This window comes from Antechinus flavipes, chromosome 2 (genome assembly GCF_016432865.1).
Source record: "Antechinus flavipes isolate AdamAnt ecotype Samford, QLD, Australia chromosome 2, AdamAnt_v2, whole genome shotgun sequence".
Classification (NCBI taxonomy): Eukaryota; Metazoa; Chordata; class Mammalia; order Dasyuromorphia; family Dasyuridae; genus Antechinus; species Antechinus flavipes.
The window spans coordinates 214751867-214775328 of record NC_067399.1 but is presented as its reverse complement, the minus strand read 5'-3'; the positions used below and the strand labels follow the sequence as shown (position 1 = coordinate 214775328).

The following is a 23462-nucleotide window of genomic DNA, read 5'->3' as shown; positions in this document are numbered from 1 at the left end:
ATCAGACCATGAGTCCAGCCTCAACATCAAGATCAGTCTTATTATTTCATAATCCTCAATTACTTCCATATTCATAAAGGTAACACTGCCCCTCCTCCCATCCCCACAACAATTCTGCCTCCTGAAAGGATTTCTGATTTCAAAAGAGAGGGGTCTATTGGGAGAACTGATTCTAGAGTCTAAGGCAGACTATGCAAACAAAACTAAAAAAGCCTATAGCTAAAAGAAATGGATGACATTTAGAATTAGAGATCACAATGGTGGAAGGAGAACAGGACCCTTTTTTCTCCCCCTGCCCAGATGCCTGGGGAAGAGATTGTGCTGATTGAATAGAGGAGTTGGAGATAGGGTATTCTCAAAGGCAAAATGCCCCCTATTGTCCTTGCTGAGTTGCAAATAGTCGCAGCCCCTCACTTTCTGTGAAGCTACCTTCATGCCCTGTTAACCCTCAGTTTCCGCTCCCTATGCCAGATATCCCACGTGGCTCTGAGCCCTCCCTCACCTCCGTGGCAAACCAACTCTGATCCTGACTCGCACAATCACATTTTGTCATCCCCCAGCTCATCATAATCTCTCTATCCTTTCTGCTGAATGTCCTCCGGTCAGCACCGTGGCAGCTCCCCCAGAACTGCCGCACTGACCTCCACAAGTGAGTTCTATGAAGGAGCCCTGGGGCGCAACGGTCCTGGAGCTGAGGGCTCCCGCAGCCGGCTTCCGACCCTGGCTGTGACACTGACCTGTGGGACCCGGGCTGATTCACCTTTCCTCCATGAGCTCCGGTTTCCTCATTTATAAGAGTCACACCACAAGGAGCTGTGGTGAGGAAGCCCTAGGAAACAGGAGCTATGAGTACCCCGCTTCCTTAAATGCACCTTATGGATGGCGTCTGACTTTCAGGCCGGAAGAGCTCGTCCAGGTTTAATGCCCCCTCGGACAGAGGCTCAATGACTAGGCAAATCCCCTAAGCTCTCTCCTTCGTGAAGGACAGGAGTAGGCTGGCTGGCCTCTCAGCTTCTCTCCGGGGCCAGACCCACGGTTCTGTGGGAGGTAGTCCGTGGCTTGACTTTAGCCCTCCTTTAGACCGGAAGCTCCGAGAAGGTGATGGTTGTGGAGAGGATTTCCTATTGAATGTATTCACTCAAACTAAGTAAAGGTTGCTGGCTGATGGACTGGAATGGACATTTCTAGGCTGTAAGGATGACTAAACTTCAATAAATGTGCTGCCGTTCACAGCCTGGTGGGTGTATATCCACCAAACCGAGATGTCAAGGAAGGCAGTAAGTGGCACACTGATGGAGGGCAGGCCTACAGTCAGAACATCCTCCTGCGTCCCCATCTGGCCTTAGGTGTTTACTAGCTTGGGATCCTGGGCAAGTCATTTAGTTCTGTTTCTCAGTTTCCTCATCTGTAAAATAAGCTGGAGAAGGAAATGGCCAACTAACCCAATATCTCTGCCAAGAAAGCCTCAAATGGGGTCGTGAAGAATTGAGTGAGACCGAAATGACTGGACAACAAAAATGAAGGCAGAAATCAGAATCTCAGGGCAAGCAACAGCTTTACCCCCCGAGATGGAACTGAAACTGAGGCTAGGAGTCAGGGCTTTCACTCTGAGCCATTGGCTTCTAACCTCGGAGCTCAGGGAAGACCATCGATTAATTTCCCACAGTTTCCTCAGAGTATGAACCTGGGTACCCATATTTATACTTTATGGTCTTTCAGCAAGCACTTTGTTCTCAAAGAATTTTATAGCCAGCGGAGACATTAGAGGTCAATTTATTCCAACCTCCAGCTCAGTGTAGAAATACTTTCTATCACAATCCATCCCAGCTGATTCTCTCTCTGGAGACATCGGAGGATGAGGGGGTCTCTACAATACTTTATGTGGAAGTCTGTTTCACTTTTGGACAGCCACCTATCATAAAGTTCTTCCCAACACTGAGCTGAAATCCATTTCCCTGAATCTTCCACCGCACCTAATTCTGCCTTCGGAAACAGAAAAAACCAACCCCCCCCTTCCCGGGAGACCCTTCTGGGTTAGAAGACGCCGCTCACAGCCCTTTCCGCCTCCTTCAGGGCCCCTCTCTAAGCTAGGTTCCTTTTCTCAGTCCTGCCCGGCATGCCGCGGGGCCTCGCTACTTCTGATGACATTTCTCCAGACAAAGGACCAAAGCTCCATAGCAGAAAGGGCCCCCAAGCCATCCAGTCCAAGGCCGAGAGCCAGAGAAGGACAGTGGCCTGTCCAAGGCCACGCAGGGAGCGGGCGTCAAAGGTGGGATTTGAATCCCATTCCCTTAAAAGGCTGTCCCCAGGGGCCGCTAGATGGCGCCCTGGAGTCCGGAGCTTCTGACCCATCCAAGTGCTGCTCAGGGCCACTCCCAGTCCCTTCCAGCCCCTACCTCATACCTGCCTCACAAAGAAGTACCTGCTTTATTTATTTCCCCCAAGATGTCACACAGCTCTTTGCCAAGCCCGGCTCTCCGTCACCGTTGAGAACAAGCACTGGCTGAGCCCTCCTGCGGGTCAGGCGCTCTAACCCCGAGCCCCTGCTCCCCGGGGGTCCCGGCCACCCGCCCATGCATAGAACACGGCAGCAGCTCTTGCGGCTGGTGGCCCGGCTCTGGGGCCAGAGGGGACTGGGGGGGGCCACCAGGAACAAGGCCCTCATTCATGAAGGTGCTTATAAAGATGTGTGTCAGCCGCTTGACGACACTCAAAGCCGGGCGCTTAATGAGCAATATGAGTCAGTAGCCACGGCTGCAGAAGGTCTGGGAGTTCCCAGTGTTTATGGAAAGTTGCTCGAGTCCCGGGGCCTGGTGGGAATGCAGAATGCGCGGCATGGCTGGGGCCTTGGCTCGAGCAACACCCTGGGAGGGCCTGGGCTTGCCCAAAATGAAGCCCTGGATTGATGTAATGAGACTCCCGCAAGAAGGGGCCAGCTGTTCACGTCCCAGAAGGAGCTGGCTGTAAATGCGACTCACAAGGTTAATGACTGCTTTTCCGGACTTGCAGAAACCCCGTGGGCAGACTTCATCTTTGAGAACCTCTCAGATACCTGATTTGGAAATCTGTGAAGTTGTGGGATGACAGAGCCCTTTTAAACAGACTCAGTGTCTCTATGGTTGGAAGCATTGAAAACTGAGAAATCTTCTATTATCCCTTTAGATGCGCTCACCCCTATTTCTCAGATAGGTAAAGAGACTCCCTGATATTGCAGAGGATGATACTGTCTCTCTGGTTTGGTGTTTGCATGTATTATTTTATATCCTCACAAACAATGGTGATTCTTCTGAAAGCATAGTAATGCACTCAGTGTGTATCTCTCATCCTTCCATTTTCCTGTATCCATTCCTCCCAGTAAACAATGGAATTCTCCTAAATCTAGATCAGACTCTCAATCCCAATAAATTCAAAGAGGAAAAATAAGCACAAATACCTAAGCTAAAAGAATTAAATAAGGGACCTCCATAAAAAAGTAGTTCAGGGAATCATAAGCAAGCATTACTGTATCTTAGGGAGGACTTAAGCATAAATCAGATAGCCAATCAAATAAGCTATAGGTGTATCTCATTCTACAATGGATATCTTCCTGAGAAGCTGTATATATAAATCACATTTTTGCAAATCTAGTTCAGCTTTTCACATTCAATAGCACCAAACATAGTAAACTGCACATAGTGTATACTCAAAAAAATTTAATGATTTTAAATGTACTATAAATACAATTTAAAATTTCTTTGAAAAGAATCTCTTGGAAATATGAATAATTACCTCAATACAACTTCTTTTTAATTCAAATTTTTGCATGTTAGGTCTTTATAAAGTGGGAACCTCCTGTGTTCAAAGGAGGTGTGGAGTGGTAGAAGCTATAGAGGGCATATTTTCCAAGAGCCTTCAGACCCACACCTGCACAATGAGTTAAAGAGGTAAGAAACGACCCCGACAGCATTGCTATGTGTCCTGCTTAGACCAGGGCAAATAAAAAAACCAGAGGCAGATGAAGCCTAGAGCTGACCCTGGAACAACAAGATCACAAGGAGCTTCCTCCAGAACGTGGGGATACTAAAGGAGATAGGGAGCCCCTTCCTGCGGGTCTCAGAGCCGAACAACCAAGGTTAGCGACACTCTCGGGACGGTGAGGTCCATGACACTGGCAGGTCCCAGTCTTTTTTGCAGGGCCAGAGCAGAAGCTGGGAAGGGGGCGGGGGGCCCTGGGTGGTTCTGAGGTATTTAATAGCCAGAGCCTGGAGAACTATAATTTCTGAGCACTGTTCCTGCACACACACACGCTCACACACAGAGATATGATTAAAGACATAGTAAAAGAACGCTCGTCTTTAACCTGACAGGCGGCACTCACAGAATCTTGAGGATCTCCACGTAGCAGCCCAGGATGCGGTCGGCCTGGGCGCTGAGCTCGATGCTCATGGTGCTGCAGGTCGGGCTGACCATGAGGCAGTCGATGAGGTTGGGCTCGCTGTCGTTGCCGGCGCTGGCCGTCAGCTTCTGGTTGGCAGTGTTGTTGCGCTCCACCTCCACGTGGATCTCGTTGGAAGTGACGATGACCGACTTGAGGCGGGACTCGGACAGCGAGGCCTCCTGACAGACGAGGTCAGGGCCGGTGTGGAGAAGGCGCAGCGGTAAGTTGGGCTTCCGGTCACATTGCTGCTGGCAGCCGTTGCGGATTTCCTTCAGGCTGGGAGAGTTGTCTCGGCTGCGGTGACAGAGCGGGAAAGGGGCTTTTAGAGCCAGGGCCCGGGCGGCTGGGAAAAGCCCGTCCAGCCAAGCCCACCCTCCCGAGTCGCCGCGTCGGTCTCACTCCCCCAAATCCCGCTCTCCTTCCCTTCTCTTTGTGGGCTTGCACAAGGGGATGCCCGCCCCCCGCCTCTCCAATCCTCACCTTCTTTCACAGCGGCCCCTCCTCCTACCCCCCCAGGAACCTCTAAGTGGGGTGTGTAGTACGCATCTGGGTCCAGGTTATCGCCCGGACGTTACTGTGTTTTTTAGAAATTATAGATATACATCCTTCTGTAAAGGTACAAAGACCCACAAAAGCCATCAATTAGGGTTTCGGATACCCCGGGTCCTAGGGCAGCAGACCACAGATCGTGGGTGATCCTAAAGGAGACCTCCAGTTCGCATTGCTCATTTGTTCTGTTTCCTCCTTTAGCGAACCCTTACGCATTTCTTGAGCTTCTCGGAGGCAGTGCGGTACGGTGGGGCCCACAGGGGGCAAGCCACCTCCTGCTGACAGGCTTTGCTGACCCCGAGGCCAGTTGGGACATCTTTGTATGTCACATACAAATGAGGGGGTTGGGTGCTAAAGTTCTTTCTAGCTTTAAAATCCATGATTCGAGGATCCTTTGATCTATCCTTTTGGGAACATCTTTTTTTTTTTTCCTTTTTTCGGGAAGGTGGCAGGACTTTGGAGTGAGGAAGACTTGAGTGAATTTGATTTCAAACACTAATCTTGGGATCTTAGGGAAATCCCTTAATCTTTGTCTGCCTCAGTCTCCTTATCTGGAAAATAGGGCTAATAATAGCACCAACCTCTCAGGGTTGTAGTGAGAAACGAAATAGCTGTAAAATATTTTGCAAACACTAAAGCATTACATAAATGGTAGCTGCTTTTATCCTTAGCATCTCCCCAACGATGGTTAATATAGAAATGTAGTAAATGTAGCTGACTGAAAACAAAATTTCATTGTTTAACTCTCTTGGACCTCACACAGTGCCTTTCACATAATGGACACTGAATAAAAGTTCCTTGAATGAATTAAACACTCAGGGCCCATAGCTCCCACCCCAATTCCCTTGGGGTCCATTTCACAGGCTATCCCTAATTTCTTCATCTCCTCCCCCCCGCCTAACTTTTCCCTTATACTTAGTAAATGAATGTGCCTATCTTTTCCTTACTGATATGGTTCTCCCATAGGTAATGTCTCTCTCTGCCCCATCATCTCTCAACATATCCAAATCCATCTTATCCTTCAAAGTCTTGCTTATGTGTCACCATCCTCAAATCAAATGAGATAATGTATATAAAGAGCTTTGCAAACCTTAAGACTCTATATAAATTACCACTAATATCATTATCCCTGATTACTAGAGTCCCCAGTGATCCTTCTTCGCTCTGACATCCTACTGTACTAGAATATGTGCCACATAAGAGTGTGCATGATTATATGCAATCCTGTATTTGCTCCCCAAATGTTTCATGCAAGTTTTTCTTTTTCATTCTGGTGAGGTCCCAGAGGGCAGCAGCTGAGGCACAATCTTATTCACCTTTGCATCACCACCATCTTATTCCTCCCACTGAACTCAGGATACTACAAAGAGTAGGTGCTTAAATACCCACCTACAGATGGGAGGGATCTGCTAATAGAGATTCCTACATTCCCTAAATACATTGACTCCCTGAATTAAACACGTGGCATGTTACAACAAGTAACCTATATGGTTGGAGGGGGATTCCACACAAAGACTTCTCCATCCAATTCCTTTCTACTACAATGTGAGCTTCTTAAAGACGGGGGAATGTTGTTTTGTCTCTGTGTTCTCAGTTCCTCGTACACACCAGAGGCTTAATAATGTTAAACTGAGTTGCATTCTACCATGAAGCACTTTATAAATGTGAATCATTTTGCACACGGCATTGAGTTTTAGGGAGAAAGGATGCAATACATATTAAATGCAGCAATATTTCCCTTTAACTGAAGGTCACTTCTCTAGCAAATTCAAATATCTGGCATAAAGCTGAGAACCCAGAAGCAAGTAAAAAAGGTCTCCTAAATAGCCAAAGTAGAATCTACCATTCAAAAAATATTATGTGACATGAGGCAAGTCCTTTGACCATTATAAGCGACAGTTTCCCTTCTTTTTCAAACAAATGTTTATTCTAAATAATCTCTTAAGATCCTTCCAGTTCTAAATCCTATCCTGTGCCCCTATTATACCAGAGTTAAAACAAATGTTCAAATTGGATCTTCAAATCTGACTAGTGAGAAAATGGAAATGGATTTTTCAAAGCAACTATCAACCTCATGTGATTTGCAATTTAAAGTTCAATATTGTAAAAGCTATTTTTATTTTTTTTAATTTGCATTTGCATTCTCCTCTGAAGATCGAGTCAGACATTTTGGGTTCTCCATACAGCACTATTTGCTGACAACAGAATGCAAGAACCCTCCAGAAAACCTACCAGTCATTTGTGAGACCTCAACCCTGATACTAAAGTACCCTGAGGTCACAGGAAGAGCTGTCTTTTGCTTTGGTAAACCCAGGAGTGGTAACATAACGTCACCAAGAAGCTATTCCCACCAAACTTTGCAAAAAATAGCATGACTTCTTTCTCAAGAAACTTCAGTGATCCATTGGCCACACTTCTGGGTCATTTAGCTGGAAATCCCAAATGCTATGGTCATCCTTACAGGCCCACAATCTCTTGGGAGTCAGTTTACAGTTAGGTTTCTCTAAGGTCTTCTAAGGGATACTTGTGGATGATTTATCTTGCAATCACAATTTCATAAATATTTTAAAATTAATTCACAACCTCCAAATCATTTCCCTTCTGAAAATGTCTGGAGATAACTGATTAGTAAAATGAATTCAACTAGAGTTCTCTTTTATTCAGCAGTCAAAAGGAGATGGCTCACTCTCATTTTAAGAGCAAGGTAGCACAATGGATAAAGCAATGGGCCTATTCCGAAAGACCTGAGTTCAAATCCAGCCCCAGCTACCTACTAGCTGTGTGATCCTGTCATTTAATCTCTGTATGCCCCATTTTCTCAACTGCAAAACAGGGATAACGACAGCAAAAGTCTTTCAGGTTTGTTATGAGGATCAAATGAAATAACTGTAAAGGATTCCGTGCTATGCACCTGGCAGCCAGTGTCATCGTTGTTACGTACCCGTTAGCTGCTATTACTCTAATTGGTATCATTATTGTTACTGGGGTTCTGAGCCAGAGTTCTCCCCCCGCCTCTCAGATAGCGGAAGGCGCGCCCCTCCTCTCCTAGTTTCCCATCGTAGCCAGTAGGATGAGATCCCTCTATCTTTTCCAATCCCAACTCTCTCCCAAAGGTCCATGAGCACTCCCCAGGGGACTTCTGCCAGCACACCCGGAGGGGGAGGGTCGGCTCCAGCTCCTCACCCAATCCCGTCTGGCCCAAGGCCGGAGGTTCCGGGAGCGCCCCCTGCTCTGGGCCCAAGGCCGCGTGCGGCCCCGGGCCTTCAGGGAAAGAAACGTTCCCACTCCCTGCTCTCCACTTCATGCCCTAGCACCAGACAGACAGGAGCAGGGAACTCCACGTCTGGCTAAGCCGGAGATCCCCAGGATGAATCAGAGACTTAAGAATGAGCAATGAAGTGGAGGCTGGGAGCGTGGGCCCCGGCGCCTGCTCAGAACTACTAACAAGGCTACAAGTCGCTGGGGGGAAGGGGGGTGGGGGAGGGGTCTGCACTTGGGGTCAGCGGAGGGGGCTGGGGGGGTGCTGCTTCCTGCTGAGTAACCCGGCCAGGGACAAACGCCCGCCTCCCCGTCTCTGCAGCAGCTGCAGCTCCTCCTCGAGGGGACCCCGCTAGTCTCTGGCCCACGGCAGAGTCGCACATGAGGTACGCGCAGAAGGCCTGACGCAAACCTCTGTGAGACACCATCCTGAGAGCAGATGAGTGTGTGTGTGTGAGGCCCAGGGGGAGGAGGAGCCGGGGTGAGCCTGACCTCGCCTGCCCAGGCCCCCTGGGGACCCGCCTGGGCAGCCCCTGAAGCCCAGCTCCAGGCCTCAGGGCCCCAAGGTCAGAGCCTGTCTCAGGTCCTCCCAGGAAAGAAATCTGGGGGACGGCTCTCCCTTCTTAGCCACACACAAGCCGCCCGTGGACGCGTTCCCTGCTCCCCTCGAGTCTCTCCTGGGGTTTTCTATCCCAACTGTAACACCTTCAGTCTAGCGAGAGAATAAGTTGTGGGACTTATTTAATTTATTTACTTAATTGTGGGGCAATTTTAATTTAAAAATGAAGTTAGTAAAACCGTGCTCACTTCAGAGCATCAGAACAGACTGGCTTTAAAAGCCTCTGAATAGGAGGGTGAGGTCAGCGTCCCAAGGGCCTCTCGGGGGACTGGCTGTGTGACGGCACCCGCCCCTGGCCCGGCCGGGAGAGAACCTGCTCGCTCTGCTTTGGGCCCGGCCCGCCCCGCTCTCCGGGGGAGGAGCCGCAGCTGCCAAAGCCGGCCGGCCGAGCTCCGGTGGGAGATACTAATGATGCTGGGATGGGGCCCTCCGTACTCCGGCCGCCCCTCACAGCCCCGTTGTCAAGGAAACAACGCCTCTCCATGACGGCCTTGGCCAGAAAGGCTGCACTGACCTGTTGATGAACTCTTCGTAGCAGGAGTAGATGGCAGCAAGGCAGACTGCGACCAGGTTGGGCAGGACCCGGGGGTGGGGGCACTGCCCTGTGGGGCCATGCATGCTGCAAAGGAAGCAGAGAGCTGGGATGACAGCGGATCAGGACGGGCCGGGCGCCCGACCAGCAAAGGCCTGCAAACCTCCCTCAGCTTTCCCCTCCCAAACACCTCCTCTTAGGTCTGGGACACTCCGAGCTTGCATTTCCCGGGGCCAACCGGCAAACCCCTCGCAGCAGGAGCACTACCCTAAATGCATTTCTTTCCAACAATATGCTGTGCCCTAGGTTGGTAATTTTAGAAAATCCACAAGCAGTTCGGCCCAGAAGCCAGTTTTAGCGTCAGAAGGCCTGGATTCAAGTCCTGCACCTACTGAAATTCCCTTCAGCTTTCAGTGCCCCAGGCCACAATATTAAGCCACAGGACTACTCTGGGAGGAGTAGTTTCCCTGTACCAAAGAATCACTGATGCACTGACGGCAACATGAGCTAAGTGCCGGTGCAGTTGTTCATTGGAGATTCTTTAAGAAAAACTGATTCCACTGGTGGTTAAGTAAAAAACAACACTTGGATTCAGTTTATTCTGGAGACTGGACCCATTTTTGGCTTCTCGGTTCATTTAAGATCAACTTCTTGGTCAGAATCAGGCTGCACAATGAGCTCAGCATTGGGATCCCCTCCTGCCCTCCGGCAGCCCCACCTGCTCTGCAGGGACGGTCGAGGGGCCACTGTCCCCAGAGAGACCCACAGGCAGGGAGAGCCAGAGGCAGCGAGGGGCCGGGTGGGGGCAAGGGTCCCACTGACCTGTGAATAAACTTCTTCACCACCTCCATCCCGGCATTCAGCTCGTTCAAGGCAAGAATATACTCCTGAGTAAAGAGCCTCAGCCGTGGGCACTTCCCAAAATCCTGCAGGAAGGGGAGGAAAGGACACGCTGAGTGAGAAACAAGGCCGGTGGGGGCTCAGCTACTAACAGGCGCCAGGGTTAACACAGGCCCTCCTGTGCTCCTCCCTCTCTCATCCCTTCCCCCAACCAACAAATCAGGCCAACAAATCCATTTCTCTGACCCCCCATCTGGACACACAGGAAACACTTTCTAGCTGGCATATTAGGGACTGTAGTCAGGAAATGGGATCGGGAGCCACAATGACAGTTATACCCAGAAAAGAAAAAAAACAAACATGCCCTGACCCCTCCCCCAAGGTGGGGAGTCCTGCATTCTATGATTGACTTTGCTCCAGGCTTCCATCCTTGACCAAAAAAAGAGGCAGAAATGGGATTCTTTCATTTCCGATTCAATTGAATTGGTTCAATTAACCACCAGATAGAAATGCCACATAACCAGAAAAGAACCTCTTTTATCAGATTTGCTTTTTTTTGCTGTTCAATTAAGAATATATTCATTCCAATTATGTCCCAATGAGTCTTCCACTTTTTAAGCTATCTTAATTTTAATTCTTTCATTCTAACTAATATGTAGAAATCTTGAATAATAAAATTCAAAATAAATAAAAATAATAATTTTTTAATTTTCAAAAGTTAAATTTTGTAGAATCGATTTTTTTTTTTGAAAATGTCAATAAGAGTGTGATGAATAGCACTCAGACACCTGGAATTCCCACATATTTTATAAAAGGAGTTATGTGCCCTTAAACAAACTGGAATCTCTCAGGCTAGTGATTTTCTTCTGCTATATCACATGCTAGGCAAATAAGAAAGCTAAAAGTTCATTTCTTGCAAGTGAGCCAATAGGCATAGAAGAAGGCAATGAGGAAAATCACATTCTCTCAAAAGGTGTCAGAATATATACCAGTAAAATGGAAGATAAAAGGGATTTCTGACCAGTGACCAATTGTCTCAGAACATCAGTGCTAGAAGGAACTCATAAGTCATCTTGCCCCAACAGTCTCTGAGCAAATAAATATCCCCTGTGAATCTGAATTGTGGTGGCCTATCATCACTGAAGACTTAGGAAGTTTCCTAGGCCCATACCCCTAGACTTAGGGTAGATTAAGAAACATCTTAATTGTAGAGGAGCTAGGAATATAACCTGGTGCTCCTAGTATCCTGAGGCTCTGTATCCTGATGCAGGAGAAGCAGCTGTTGTTGCTCCTGCCTCTTAAGAGATGGCAAATCCCTTGATCATATAGAAGCAACTGGATGAGATTCAGCATGACATAGGAGGAGGACAAGCAACTGAGAAAGTCTATGTTCAAATCTTGGCTCTGCTATTTACTATCTGTGTAATATAAGGCAAGTCACTCAGCCCCTCTAAGCTAGTTCCTTTATCGAGATGGGGTTTCTAGGATCATAAATCCAGAGCTGGAAGGCTTGGTCTCTAAAGTTCTTTCCAGCTCTGAAATCTAAAATCCTAAAGGATGGAGATGAGGAGAAGGGCCGAATACAGAGTCTCAGGAGCACCGCTACATGTACAGTCATCCCAGGGGTATTCCTTCTGGGTTAGGCTGGCCTCAGATATTCAGAGGACCAAGAGCCCAAGAGACCTTCATCAGCATCAACAGGGGATCAGAATTAGACTGTAATTGGTACATTTTGACCTGGAACCTTTGGTTTGTGGTAAAACAGCTTGGGGGAGAATTAGCAGAGTATGGAAAAGGACCCATTACAAAGAGTATATAAAAGAAGAACTGTGTGTGTGAAAGGGAAATGATGTCTGAGAGGGAGCCATGGGAGTCATGGAAATTGTGTGAGTGGGTAGGAGAGGGAGAGGAAAAGGTGTGTATGGTGCATGTGACTGAAAGGAGAGAAAATGAGGAAGGGAGGGAGAGAGACACAGAGACAGAGAAACAAAGAGAGGCGGGGAGAGACAGAGGGAGAGAGAAACAGCAGTCAGTGGGAGGAACAGGAAAGGCAGACACTAAGGAAAGAGGCCTCCTCAACAGCCATAGGAGGCTTATCCCAACTTCAATTTCTGTCAGCTAGCTTGGGCTCATGGCCCTTAACCACTGACAACACTTTCCATCAAAACTGGCATTCTTCCTGACTCTGGTACTTGCTCACCAGTGGAAGCTCCAGAAATAAAGAGGGAAAGTTGGATACTTAGTCTAGGTTCAAAGACAAGTATTGGGGGTCAAGGGGAGGATGGACATACTAGAGTATGGCAAGCTGAACTGTCTCTTTTTTTTGGTAGAGGGAAAAAGAATGAGGGGAGAAAAAGAGGGAAAAGGAATGAGGGGAGAAAAAGAGGGAATACAGGGATATTTTGTGAAATGTTCAAATAAATGAACAACTGGTTGCTTTTGAAAACACAAAACACATAAGACTTTGAGCAAATCCTTTCTCTTAGAGATAGCATTATATATTGAATATGCATGGGACTTGTAGCATAAAATGAGTCAGTTTGAACCCTACCTCAGCAACTTCATAGCTATGTGATTTATCACATAAGGTCTCTAGTGCCTCAGTTCCCTCATCTATAAAAGAAAGGATTCAGATAAAAATGGGTGCTCTTTTGTGGTTCTTTTCAGTTTTAAATGCTTTAATACGATAACCTTAGTGCTTGGAACTATTCCTGGACTGTGGACTTTAGGGCCTACAGATTCAGTCTGTCTAAAAAAGAGGGGGGGGACTTTTATATTCATTTCATTCAAACTTTTATATTCATTTGCTGCATTGAGATGACAAGACATCCACTGATGACTATATAGGCCAGACATATGGCATAAATAGACATAGCTACTCTTCTTAAACCAATTAGAATCATCAAGAGAGATGATGATGATTAGGAGCAAGATTTAAATCTAGAAGAGGCTATGTACTCCAGCCAGTCCCTTTGTTTTAGACAAAAGGAAATAGAAACCTAAGAGAAATCAGATGGCTTGCTCAAGGTCATACAGATAGACAAGATCTGAGCAGCTCCAACTCCAAATCCAGTGTTTTTCAAGCACACTGTGCTGCAAAGGCAATAGCTACAATTAAATAAGGTTTTGTCAGAAAGTGAGGGGCCAGACAGGCCAGATCAGTGGTCAGCTAACTCTTCTACATGTTCTCACATTACTCTGCAAGAAAAAAAAAATGGAGATAGCTTTTCTCTGAGATAAACTACTATTACTACAGCTACATTTCAGAAAGATTCATTGTTATGCTTTTAAAATGTAATTTCAACTCTCAAAGGACAGATACACTTTACAAAAGCCCAGTATCTTTCAAGTCACAGAGAGTAGTATCTGAGTAGTATCTCCTGGGACTACCAGCAGCTCAGGGAACACACTTTGAGAACCTTTACACTAGGTGATCTATTTATCTCTTTTGGCTTCATGGCTTTATGGATCCAGATTCCTTAGTACCAGGTCACAATTTGCTACCAATAAGGAAGGGAAATTAAGTGAAGCTACCTTACAATAGGTTCTTTGTGCTAAAGAGTAAGAGTATTTGATTAGGAAATTCCCTAAGAAAAAGCAAATCCAATCTTCACCAGCTCACATGCGACCATACAAATTCTGACGCTATGTGTCATGATGGTCCGTTTTCAGGCAGCAAGTGACTAGCTCCAGAAACATTTCCATTTCCATGAAATTAACACAAACAAGCAGGCAGGAAGATGTTAAGGCTGTCAAACTTCTGGTAGCCTTCCTTTTAAGTCTGAGGTGTGTTTACTGGGGTTTCTCTAAATACAAAATCCCACTTCCTGTGTCTGTTCTTTAGAACAGAGGTTTGTGCCTCTGGGCAGAATAGACTCTCCTGGTACCACCACCTTATAGAACTGTCAGCTTTATTCAAGCTCAACTCCGGTGCCATCTTTTGCATGAAAAATATTATAATCTTATCCATTGTTAGAACACTCCTTGGGAAATTAATTTATGTATTTTGTATTGACTTTACTCATGTTCATGATATTCCAACTAAAACACACTTAAAGAGAATGCAGTTCTTTCTGCAGTTCTGAGGGCAGTTCATTTTTGTCATTGAATCCCCAATATCTAGCACAGTTCCTCAAATATTGTAAGGTTCTAAGAAATGACTGCTGGATGAAGTCTAAAATTATCTATTTCTCTACTCCAGAATATTACAGAATACTCAAAAAGACACGCTTTGGGAGAAAGGGGGCAGATAGCCTAAATCCATGTCTACCGCATTAAATTCAACAAGTCAGGAGGAGGAAAAGTCCCTTTAAATAAGCAATACCAAACACACATGTCCTCTAGACTCCAGCTATGACTCAGAAAAGGTGTGGCTGCCAGCTCACACAGTGTCCATATGAGGACAAATGATTTTCTAGTTAACAAACATCCCCTGTTCCCTAGCAGACCAGTCCAGAAGCCACATGGCCCCGGCCCTGCCCGGCTCTGTTCTGCCCTGCCCTGCCCTTTGGCCTCTTCCTGAGCACACTCAAACTCAAAATGACGCAAAAATCTAGTAGAATCGGAACTCCCTGTCAACCTCCGCGGGAAGCAAGGCTGGTGATCACGTTGCCTTTCCTTTGCAGATGAATTTCTCGCACACTAGGTTTTGAGGCATCTCAACAAACCAGCATTTCTTAAGCACCTACTCTGCACAAGGTTCCCTGCTCAAATAAGCCACAGGGGCATTTTTATTTAGTAGCTCTTTTGGAATAGGGAGCAGTTCCAGCCCCGAGGGCCTAAGTGTTCAGCCCCAAGTGGAAAGATGGTGTCAGAAGCCAGAGGGAAAAAAAAGAGCCTTGTAGAAGAGCTTTTGCACACAGAATAAATAACACCCAAATATTATAAAGCATGATGAATTTTGCAGAAGAGCTTCATATACATTATCTAATTTGAGCTTCCTGATGACCCTGTAAAAGGCATAATTATAATCCCTATTTTATAGATAAATATTAGATGAGGCCATGGAAGTTCAGAAAGGTTAAGCAATCATCCCAGAGTCACACAGCTATCAAGGGTTGGCAGCAGAATTCAAACCCAGGCCTTCCTGCCTATCCACCATACGTCAGTGTTGCTTTTCAGAGAACACCGACACCTGGCAACTGTTCAGACCTTTAAGACCTGACACTAGGGCCCAATTTACACATTCTTCTTCTTGCAAGTCAGATGTGTCAGTTGCCTTTCTTCTTACAGAAAGACTGCTTTGCCTTAGCCATTCGGTTCCTGTGTAATGGGCGACCTGTCTGGTTCTTCCTCTCACAAACAGAAAGTCAGCCCTTAGTTCCATCATTTATGGCCTCAAAATTCAGAAACTGCAGCCAGTTAACTCTGCCTTTTCCCAAAGGCCCATCCGTGTCAAGGCCTGGCCTTGCTGCTGACTGTGTCCTGGTGACGTCCGAGCAGCAAGAAACCAGCCTTCTCACTCCTGTCCCTGAAGCCTCCCTCAGTGTGTCCCCTGGGAATTGGGGCTGCACAGATGGGAGATGGGGGCCTTCAGCGGCAATTCCAGGGAAGACAGCCCCCACACATGTAAGCAGAGGCAGCGGTCGTCTCCAAGCTTTCAGAAACCTGTCAGCCTACCTGCCCTGCCTGTTAGCGTCCCAAGCCCTTGGGGCAGGTGTGCTGACTGTGGGACTGTGGCTCTTTCCATCTGGGGCTAACATTCTCTTTGAGACTGGGGGGTCCTGTTTCAGTGGCCCGGGGAAATCCAAAAAGGGACCCATGCCCTGAGGGAATGGGACATAAAGCAGCCGTGTTTTACAGCAAGAAGAATCTGGGCAAAAGAATGATGCAATAGAAGGTGCTGATCTGGAAGAGGGTAGCAGTGAAGAATTGAACAGGAACCTTACTATGGGGTTACCGGACACCTGATGAAGCAAAAAAAAGGTGAGAAGGGGATCAATAGTGAACTTTGGACAGAGGACAAGAGTCTTTTGGGTAAAAAAAAAAAAAAAAAAGATGCATGGGGTTTAAATGACCAACAGTTTAATGAGTCAACAGTGACAGGACAGCCAATTAACATAATCTTGGCCTACATTAATAGAAGTCTAGTGTGTGGAGTGAGAGCCACTCCCTAGACCTAGATGTTCTCTGCCCTTGCTGGAACCCATTTAGAGTATTGTGTTAAGTTCTGGGCAACATGTTTTGGAAAGGATATCAACAAAATGGAATATCTCCAGGAAAAGGGCAAACAGGATAGTGAGGGGTTGGAAACTGGGCCAAGGAAAGATCTATTGGATGAAGTGGGAATATTCAGACCGGGTAACAGAAACTTGGTATGGGTGACTGAGTGGGAGGAAAGGGGATTAGTGCAGAATGGATATCTTCAAATATATGAATATATTTGTCATATAAAAGACGGTTTAGGCTTGCTCTATTTACACTTAATGCACAGAGCTCAAAGCAACAAGTATATAGAAGGCAATTTTCAGGTCAACATAAGGAAATAACTTTCTAAAAATGAGAGCAGATCAAGAATGGAAGATGTTGCCTCAAAGGATAGAGAGTTCTTCTATCTAAAACCCTCAGCAAGCATCATATGTAATAGGGATGAACTAGAAGCACTCCCAATAATAATATCAGAGGTGAAACATGGCTGCCCACTTTCACCATTGCTATTCAATACTGCATTAAAAATGTTAGCTTTAGCAATAAGAAAAAAAATCCTTATTAGAGTAGGTAATAAGGAAACAAAATTATCACTCTTTGCATATGATATGATGATATGCTTAGAGAAGCTTAGATAATCAACTAAAAAACTACTAGAAATAATTAACAACTTTGGCAAAGTTGCAGGATACAAAATAAATCCATATAAATCATCAGCATTTCTCTATGTTACCAACAAAGTCCAGAAAGTGAATTGAATCTAAATTGATTATGGAGAATATATTTGGGAATATACCTGCCAAAACAAAGACAAGAACTATATGAACACAATTACGAAACATTTTCCACACAATAGCTGGGTCTAAACAACTGGAAGAATATCAAGTGCTCATGGATAGGCTGAGCTAATATAATAAAAATGACAATTCTACTTAAATTAATCTACTTATTCAGTATCATACCAATAAAACTGCCAAGAAATTACTTTACAGAGCAAGAAAAAATAAAAGACAGGGAGCTACCTCTCCCCAGAATTGCATAAAGAGAGGGCAATTCTTGGACTTGTGCCATAGTTTCTGAATTAGTTAAGAAGTGGTTCTGTATAATCTGCCGGGTTCCTTCTAGTTCTAAGTCTATGAGTTTATAATATATAATTATATAAGTTTTAGGAAAGAGAGAGAGAGAGAGAGAGAGAGAGAGAGAGAGAGAGAGGAGCCAACCACGAATCCAAGTTTAGGTTGGATTGAGGTCAGGAAAACTGTGACATCTAAGAGTGAGCCTAGCTAGGAGAAATGACTTCCATTAGAGAAACATAATACTTGGATTCATTCATTTTGTTCTTCCATCCCTTTGCTTGTTCCTTATCACCATCACACAAAAAAAGCAGGATGAAGGATACAGGAGGAGTATAAAGGAGACCTTTGGAAATGATATCTACCCAGGAGGTTCACCATCCCCACTGCATACACCTGCTTCCTACAACAATCTAACAGCCCCCAATACTCGTACTGCCCCAGTTAAAGGAATTTCTATCTCAAAGGAAAGAATCCTGTCTTTGCAAAAGAAAGAGTGCCAATCTAGTCACCCACCAACTGCAGAGCAGGGTTCAGTGAATATGGTAAGCCGGTGCTAGCACTGCTTCGCTTCTGCTTGGGAGAGGTGACCAGCTTTCAGATGGCTGCCCAAACTAGGTTAATACGATGCTTTCTTTAAAGCCTAAGTTGTCAGCCTACTGCCCAGTGCTGCAGGCAGGATATCCCCACCTGGGCTTGGGATGGCAGGCTCACCTCCAGGAGCAACCGGCTGCCTGTACCTCCCATTCATCTTGGAAGAACCTACCATGTTGTGTTTGAGGATTCTCTGAACCACCGGTGTGAACACTTCTATGACCACCATGGATCGAGGGCGTTCTCTGCAGTGCTGCAGAAAAGAAAATATAGTTAAACACAGCTAAGAACCCTGGGAAATAAAGAGCAACCCGGTGCCTGTGTTCTCATGAGAAAGAGAAAGTCGTCGATATGCAGAAGGGGTTGGATTACAATAAGAAGACCACTGTGCTCGCCCCCCAACCCCAATTTAGCTTCTGGATCAGGGAAAGCAGCCTGGAGAAGGACACTGGGCGTCATTTATCCTTCTGCGGGGATATGACTCTGGGGGGTGTGGCTGACTGTAAAGACCCACTAAGACCCTCAAAATCCCTGTAAATATTCTTCTCCCATGAATGGTCAGCGGGGATGGGCTGGGGAAAATCCACCATGCTGGGTGGAAGTGATGTTCATCTCAGGAGGCAGATGGGCTCTTACGCAGGATTGTGTGTGTGTGTCTTTCTTCTCTACTCCTTTCCCAAAATTTTCTCCTCATTCCACTTCTAGCTCCAAAAGGGAAAAAGGGACTATGCCCTCATAATTCTCTCTTGACTTATTTGAAAAGTGAGAGAAACATAGAAAGTGAGAGAATCAAAAGGCAAAGAAGCACGCCCCATGCATAAAGCTGGGGTGGGGTGAGGGGGAGGAGACCCATGGCTGGGAATGAATCCTTTCCAAATATCAGAACTGAATTCCTATTTTAATGTCTGCCTTTTATGTGAAATGAAGAAATTAGAAGGGAAGGGGGTTCATATGTAGTATGTTCCCTTCTACAGGTTTGTAAGAGACAGTACCACAAATTTAAGTTTAGATTAAATGAATGCAGAGCTGACTTTTCTTAAGGAAGCCTGACTAGGCAGTCTCGAGAAGCTACATGCTTTGCAGTATCACAATCACGGAAGGGTCAATGCAGTGTCCTTGCCTTCTCCCCAAGGTTTTAACCCCAACTGAGGGCTTGATCTACAAAAAATACCAGGTTTGCCTTTGACACTACCAGACTATTAAGTTTTCAGTCTGAGTTAAATTATGGAACTAGAGCAGGGGTCGAAATACTTAAAAAAAGAAAAGCCATTTTCAGCTCACAGGTCATAAAAAACCAAATGGCAGGCCCTATTTGGGCCTTAGTTAGCTGTAGTTCATTGATTCTTGAACTAGTACAATAAAAAGCAACTAGAAATCTTGAAACATGTTTCCATGTACTTAGAAAGGTGCACAAGCATACATATGAACAAAGACAAAAATGGAAGTGGCCATAAACATACTCAGGCATATCCATACATATATAAGTACAATCAGATACTTTTGTTGTCCTGCATAACACACACACAGTGGCTGTAAGATTACAACATGTGTCAAAAAAAGCTCGTGTTGTTAGCTATTCCTGTGCTCTGTAACATTACTATGCATGCTTCTGCAGAAAAAGTCTTGTTTATGAAAAAGGCAAAGTTGTGACAATTGAGACAGAAGACCCAAAGTCACCATCTAAAAAATGCTTTCTTGGAAGCTGCTTACTTACCTATAAATAAATGACCTTGCTTTAACATTCAAAATGTCCATTTCTATAATGAAGCAAAAGAACAAACCCCCTCATCCCCACCCACCCAACTCTGCCCTAGCTCCATATTATACTTTGTCCCCAACACAAGGAAACCACAAATCCTTTACCTATAGCAATACTTTGGTTGCCACAATGTCCTCCTACTATCTGTTCTGGGATTTCTTAAGGGCCACCTCACTAGGGTTTCAAGGCCAGACTTTCATGCATGGAAGAGGAAGTGCATTTTGCTAAGTGACACATAGTGTCTAGCCCACTATGAGTTCCCAACCCACCTCAACTTTTGCTTATCCGTATGTGGATTATCCGTAGAAAACATTTAAGTTTCCCCTGAAGTCTGGCGCTTATAAGTTCAGGCAAGTTTGCACTCAGGGATGGCAAATTCCCTTTATAAATAACTGGCACCCGATTTCACACAGAAGGGAGGTCTGCCTGCCAAAAGATCTCTCTCCTATCTCACAATAGATATGTAATGGAGTCCAAAGCCAAACATAACACTGGTTACTCTGCTTGGATTTATGTCTCTGAGTCTGTGTAATGGACAGGTAATGGTAATCACTGAGGACTCATTCATTCACTCACTCACTGATCCAATGCATGCTTCCTGAATAACCTCCATGTTTGGGTTGATGTACATGATGGCCAGGATTAGTTAGATGCTTTGATCTATGATGTGTGTATAAGGCACAAACCCAATGACAGCAAGTTTCCAAACAGAAACAGAAAGATTTCGGAAATTGAGTCTTTTCGGGTACCTTGCAGAAAAATTCACAGAGGTCAGGCGGGGGGTGATTGTTTTCCAGCAAAGGAGCAATTGCCTGAAAAATAATGAACAGATATTTCAGTTTGACCCCTCAATAGGAATGTATTTACAGCAGTAGTTTTCTTCTGAGGAAAAAATATGGTCCCCCTGGCAAGAGAGGAGTGGAAAAAGGAACCCTGTCCCTTCATTTTGAGGCACAGAGCTGATTATCACAGAGTTATCTTAAAGTAAAGATGTCAAACTTGATTAGTAGGGGGGGAAGGAAGAGGGCCTAAATGTAGCCCAACAAGATTAAAATGTAATGAGGAAAAGTTTAACTAAACAAATAAAAATATAATAAAATATAATGTTAATCTATGCTTTTCTAAGTCCAAATGTGGTCCATTAGAGAGAATCTGACATCACTATCTTAGAGCACAGAACTGAGGATTTGGAGACTGGGATTCTAGTATAAGTTCTACTGTTAACAATTTGTATGATCTTGATCAAATTATTTAATGTCTCTCAACCTAAAGATTTTCATTTGTGAAATGGAGGTGATAATACCTGCCCTTTTCTCCTCACAATAATGTGATAAGAAGCTAAATGAAAGAATGGATATATTAAGTACTTTAAGAACCATATTTGTATGTGAGGGATTTAGAGGAGATAAAATAGTTCAAAGAAAGAAGAGCTGGGAGTTACTCCATATGCATCAACAATATAACATAGCTACAACCTCACTACCAAACAACCCCCCACAAGAAGAAGAAAGGAAGAAGGAGGAAGAAGAGAAGGAGGAGGAGCTGGAGGAGGAAGAGAAAGAGGAGGAGGAGAACAAAAGAAAGAAGGAAGGAAGGAAGGAAGGAAGGAAGGGAGAAAGGGAGGAAGGAAAAGAGGAAGGAAGGGAGGGAGAGAAAAGGTGGAGGGGAGGGAGGGAGGGAAAGAGGAGGGAAGGGAGGGAGAAAGGGAAAGCAGAGGGAGGGAGGGAAGGGAAGGAGCGAAGGAAGAGAGGAGGAGGAAGAAGTAGAAGAAAACTCAATCTTGGACTGCACTGAAAGAGTGGAAATGTTCAGAAGGGAAAAAATAATAGTACTAGTGTATTCTCCCAACTACATTTGGAGTATATTATTCAGCTCTGGGTATTTTATTTTAAAAGGAAAGTTAGCAAGTTATAACATATTTACAAGAAGGTAATATATTTGGTAAGAGAGCTATTTGAGGAAACTAGGGCTGTGCAACCTGGAGAAGACAGTACATGGAGGGGACATGATCAAAATCTTTAAATATACAAAGAGATAACTTGTGGAAGGAGTATTAGTTATATTCTGCTTGAACCCAGGGGGCAAAACTAGGAGTAATGAGTAGATAGAAGCTCCAGAGGCAGATTTCAGCTCAACATTAAAAAAAAAAGAAAGCATTGGATGAATCTGTATTATACTAAATAATCTATAATGTGCCAATAAATCACAGTATCAAGGAATCTCAGAGTTGGATGAGATCATTAAAGTCATCTGGTCCAACCTCTACCAAAACAGTGATCTCCTTAAAAATATCCTTGAACTCTCCTTCTAGACCCTAATTCAATACCTTCAGTGACAGAAACTCACTGTATTCCAAAGAAGCTCATTCCTCTTTTTAAAAAGCTTATTTTAATGGGATTTTATTTGGATTGATTGATTAAAATTTAACAAATATTTGAAACTTTGATATTTGGTATGAGAATATCATTAGGTTGTGAGCTCTTTAGAAATAGAGACTGTCTTTTATCTTTTTGTCATATCTGTGGTGTTTAGCACAGGAGCTAGCATACCATAAATACTTAATAAATATTTTTAATTGACTAAATGGTAAGTGCTGTAAGAAATACAAAGCCGAATAAGGCAGTCTCTACCCTCAAAGAACTTGTACTTAGTTAGAAGAAATAAAACAGGTATATAGCTTATAAGATAAAGTATCTTAAGAAAGGAACAAAGCACTTTGGGGTTGAAAAGAAAAAGACATTGTATCCAGGTGGACATCTTTAGCTATGGTAATTGTGTACCAACTGTTTATCAATACCAAAATGCCTCAGTTTCCTTATCTTTTTAAAGAAGAGATTTAATGATCTCTAAATCTCTTCTAGCACTAACATTTTCAATAGCCAATAACTCTCCAATTCTCAATTTATTCACCTGCAAAATAAAGATAATAATACTTAGTCTATCTACTTCACATAGGATCCAGTGATGATATCATTTCTCTTTTTTTAAATAACACTAATTGTTAGGAAGATGCTTGTGAGAAAGCTTTACATTATGAATTTTCTTTATTATATGACACCTTGCCAAAATGAGACCTGTGCCAGTAAAAACAATGTGAGGGAGGAGAGGTGAGTGCTCAAAGCTTTCAGGTTAGATAATCATCTAGAGATAAAAACTTGCTTTACTTTAGGCTCTATGGATAATGGAGGGGAAGGGGGACCACTTGCAGACATCAAGGGAATAATCTCAATATAACAAAGTCTCCTATAACAATAATACTTTATATCTGTGAGGGACTTAAAAAGAGCACCTATAAAGGTACTGCCCCTTTCTGGATTCTCATCACAATCTTGTGAAGGAGAGAGGTTAGGAGTCATCATCATTTCACAGATCATCTCTATTTCAGAAACTTATTCAAATGAACTGGCTTGTTCAAGACCACATAGATAATTAGTTGTGAAACCAAGGGTCTCAGCCAGTTCTCATAAAGGTCTTTCCATTATACATTATTCTATTAAATCCTACACAGCGTATTATCATGTGGGGGCATTGTGCGCCAACAAAAAGAATCCTGCATTTTGAGGATCCGGGCTGGAATCCTGGTTTTTATTACTTACCAAACTGTATGATCTTTGACAAGTTTCATGTAATATCATCCTGGGCCTTAATTTCCCCATCAATAAAATCAGAGGGTT

At 44.5% G+C, this 23462-nt stretch overlaps 1 protein-coding gene across 3 annotated transcripts in view; it reads right to left on the bottom strand.

Moving 5' to 3' along the window:
- Positions 1–23462, bottom strand: part of CMIP (c-Maf inducing protein) — a 255413-nt gene that overhangs the window by 26935 nt on the left and 205016 nt on the right. For all 3 annotated transcript variants that reach the window (XM_051976177.1, XM_051976176.1, XM_051976178.1), the window contains exons 6-10: positions 20538–20600; positions 18202–18282; positions 10198–10301; positions 9358–9462; positions 4358–4711 (exon numbers count right to left, since the gene is read on the bottom strand). In XM_051976177.1, coding sequence (XP_051832137.1) covers positions 4358–4711; positions 9358–9462; positions 10198–10301; positions 18202–18282; positions 20538–20600 — 707 coding nt within the window. The remainder of the gene's footprint in view (positions 1–4357; positions 4712–9357; positions 9463–10197; positions 10302–18201; positions 18283–20537; positions 20601–23462) is intronic.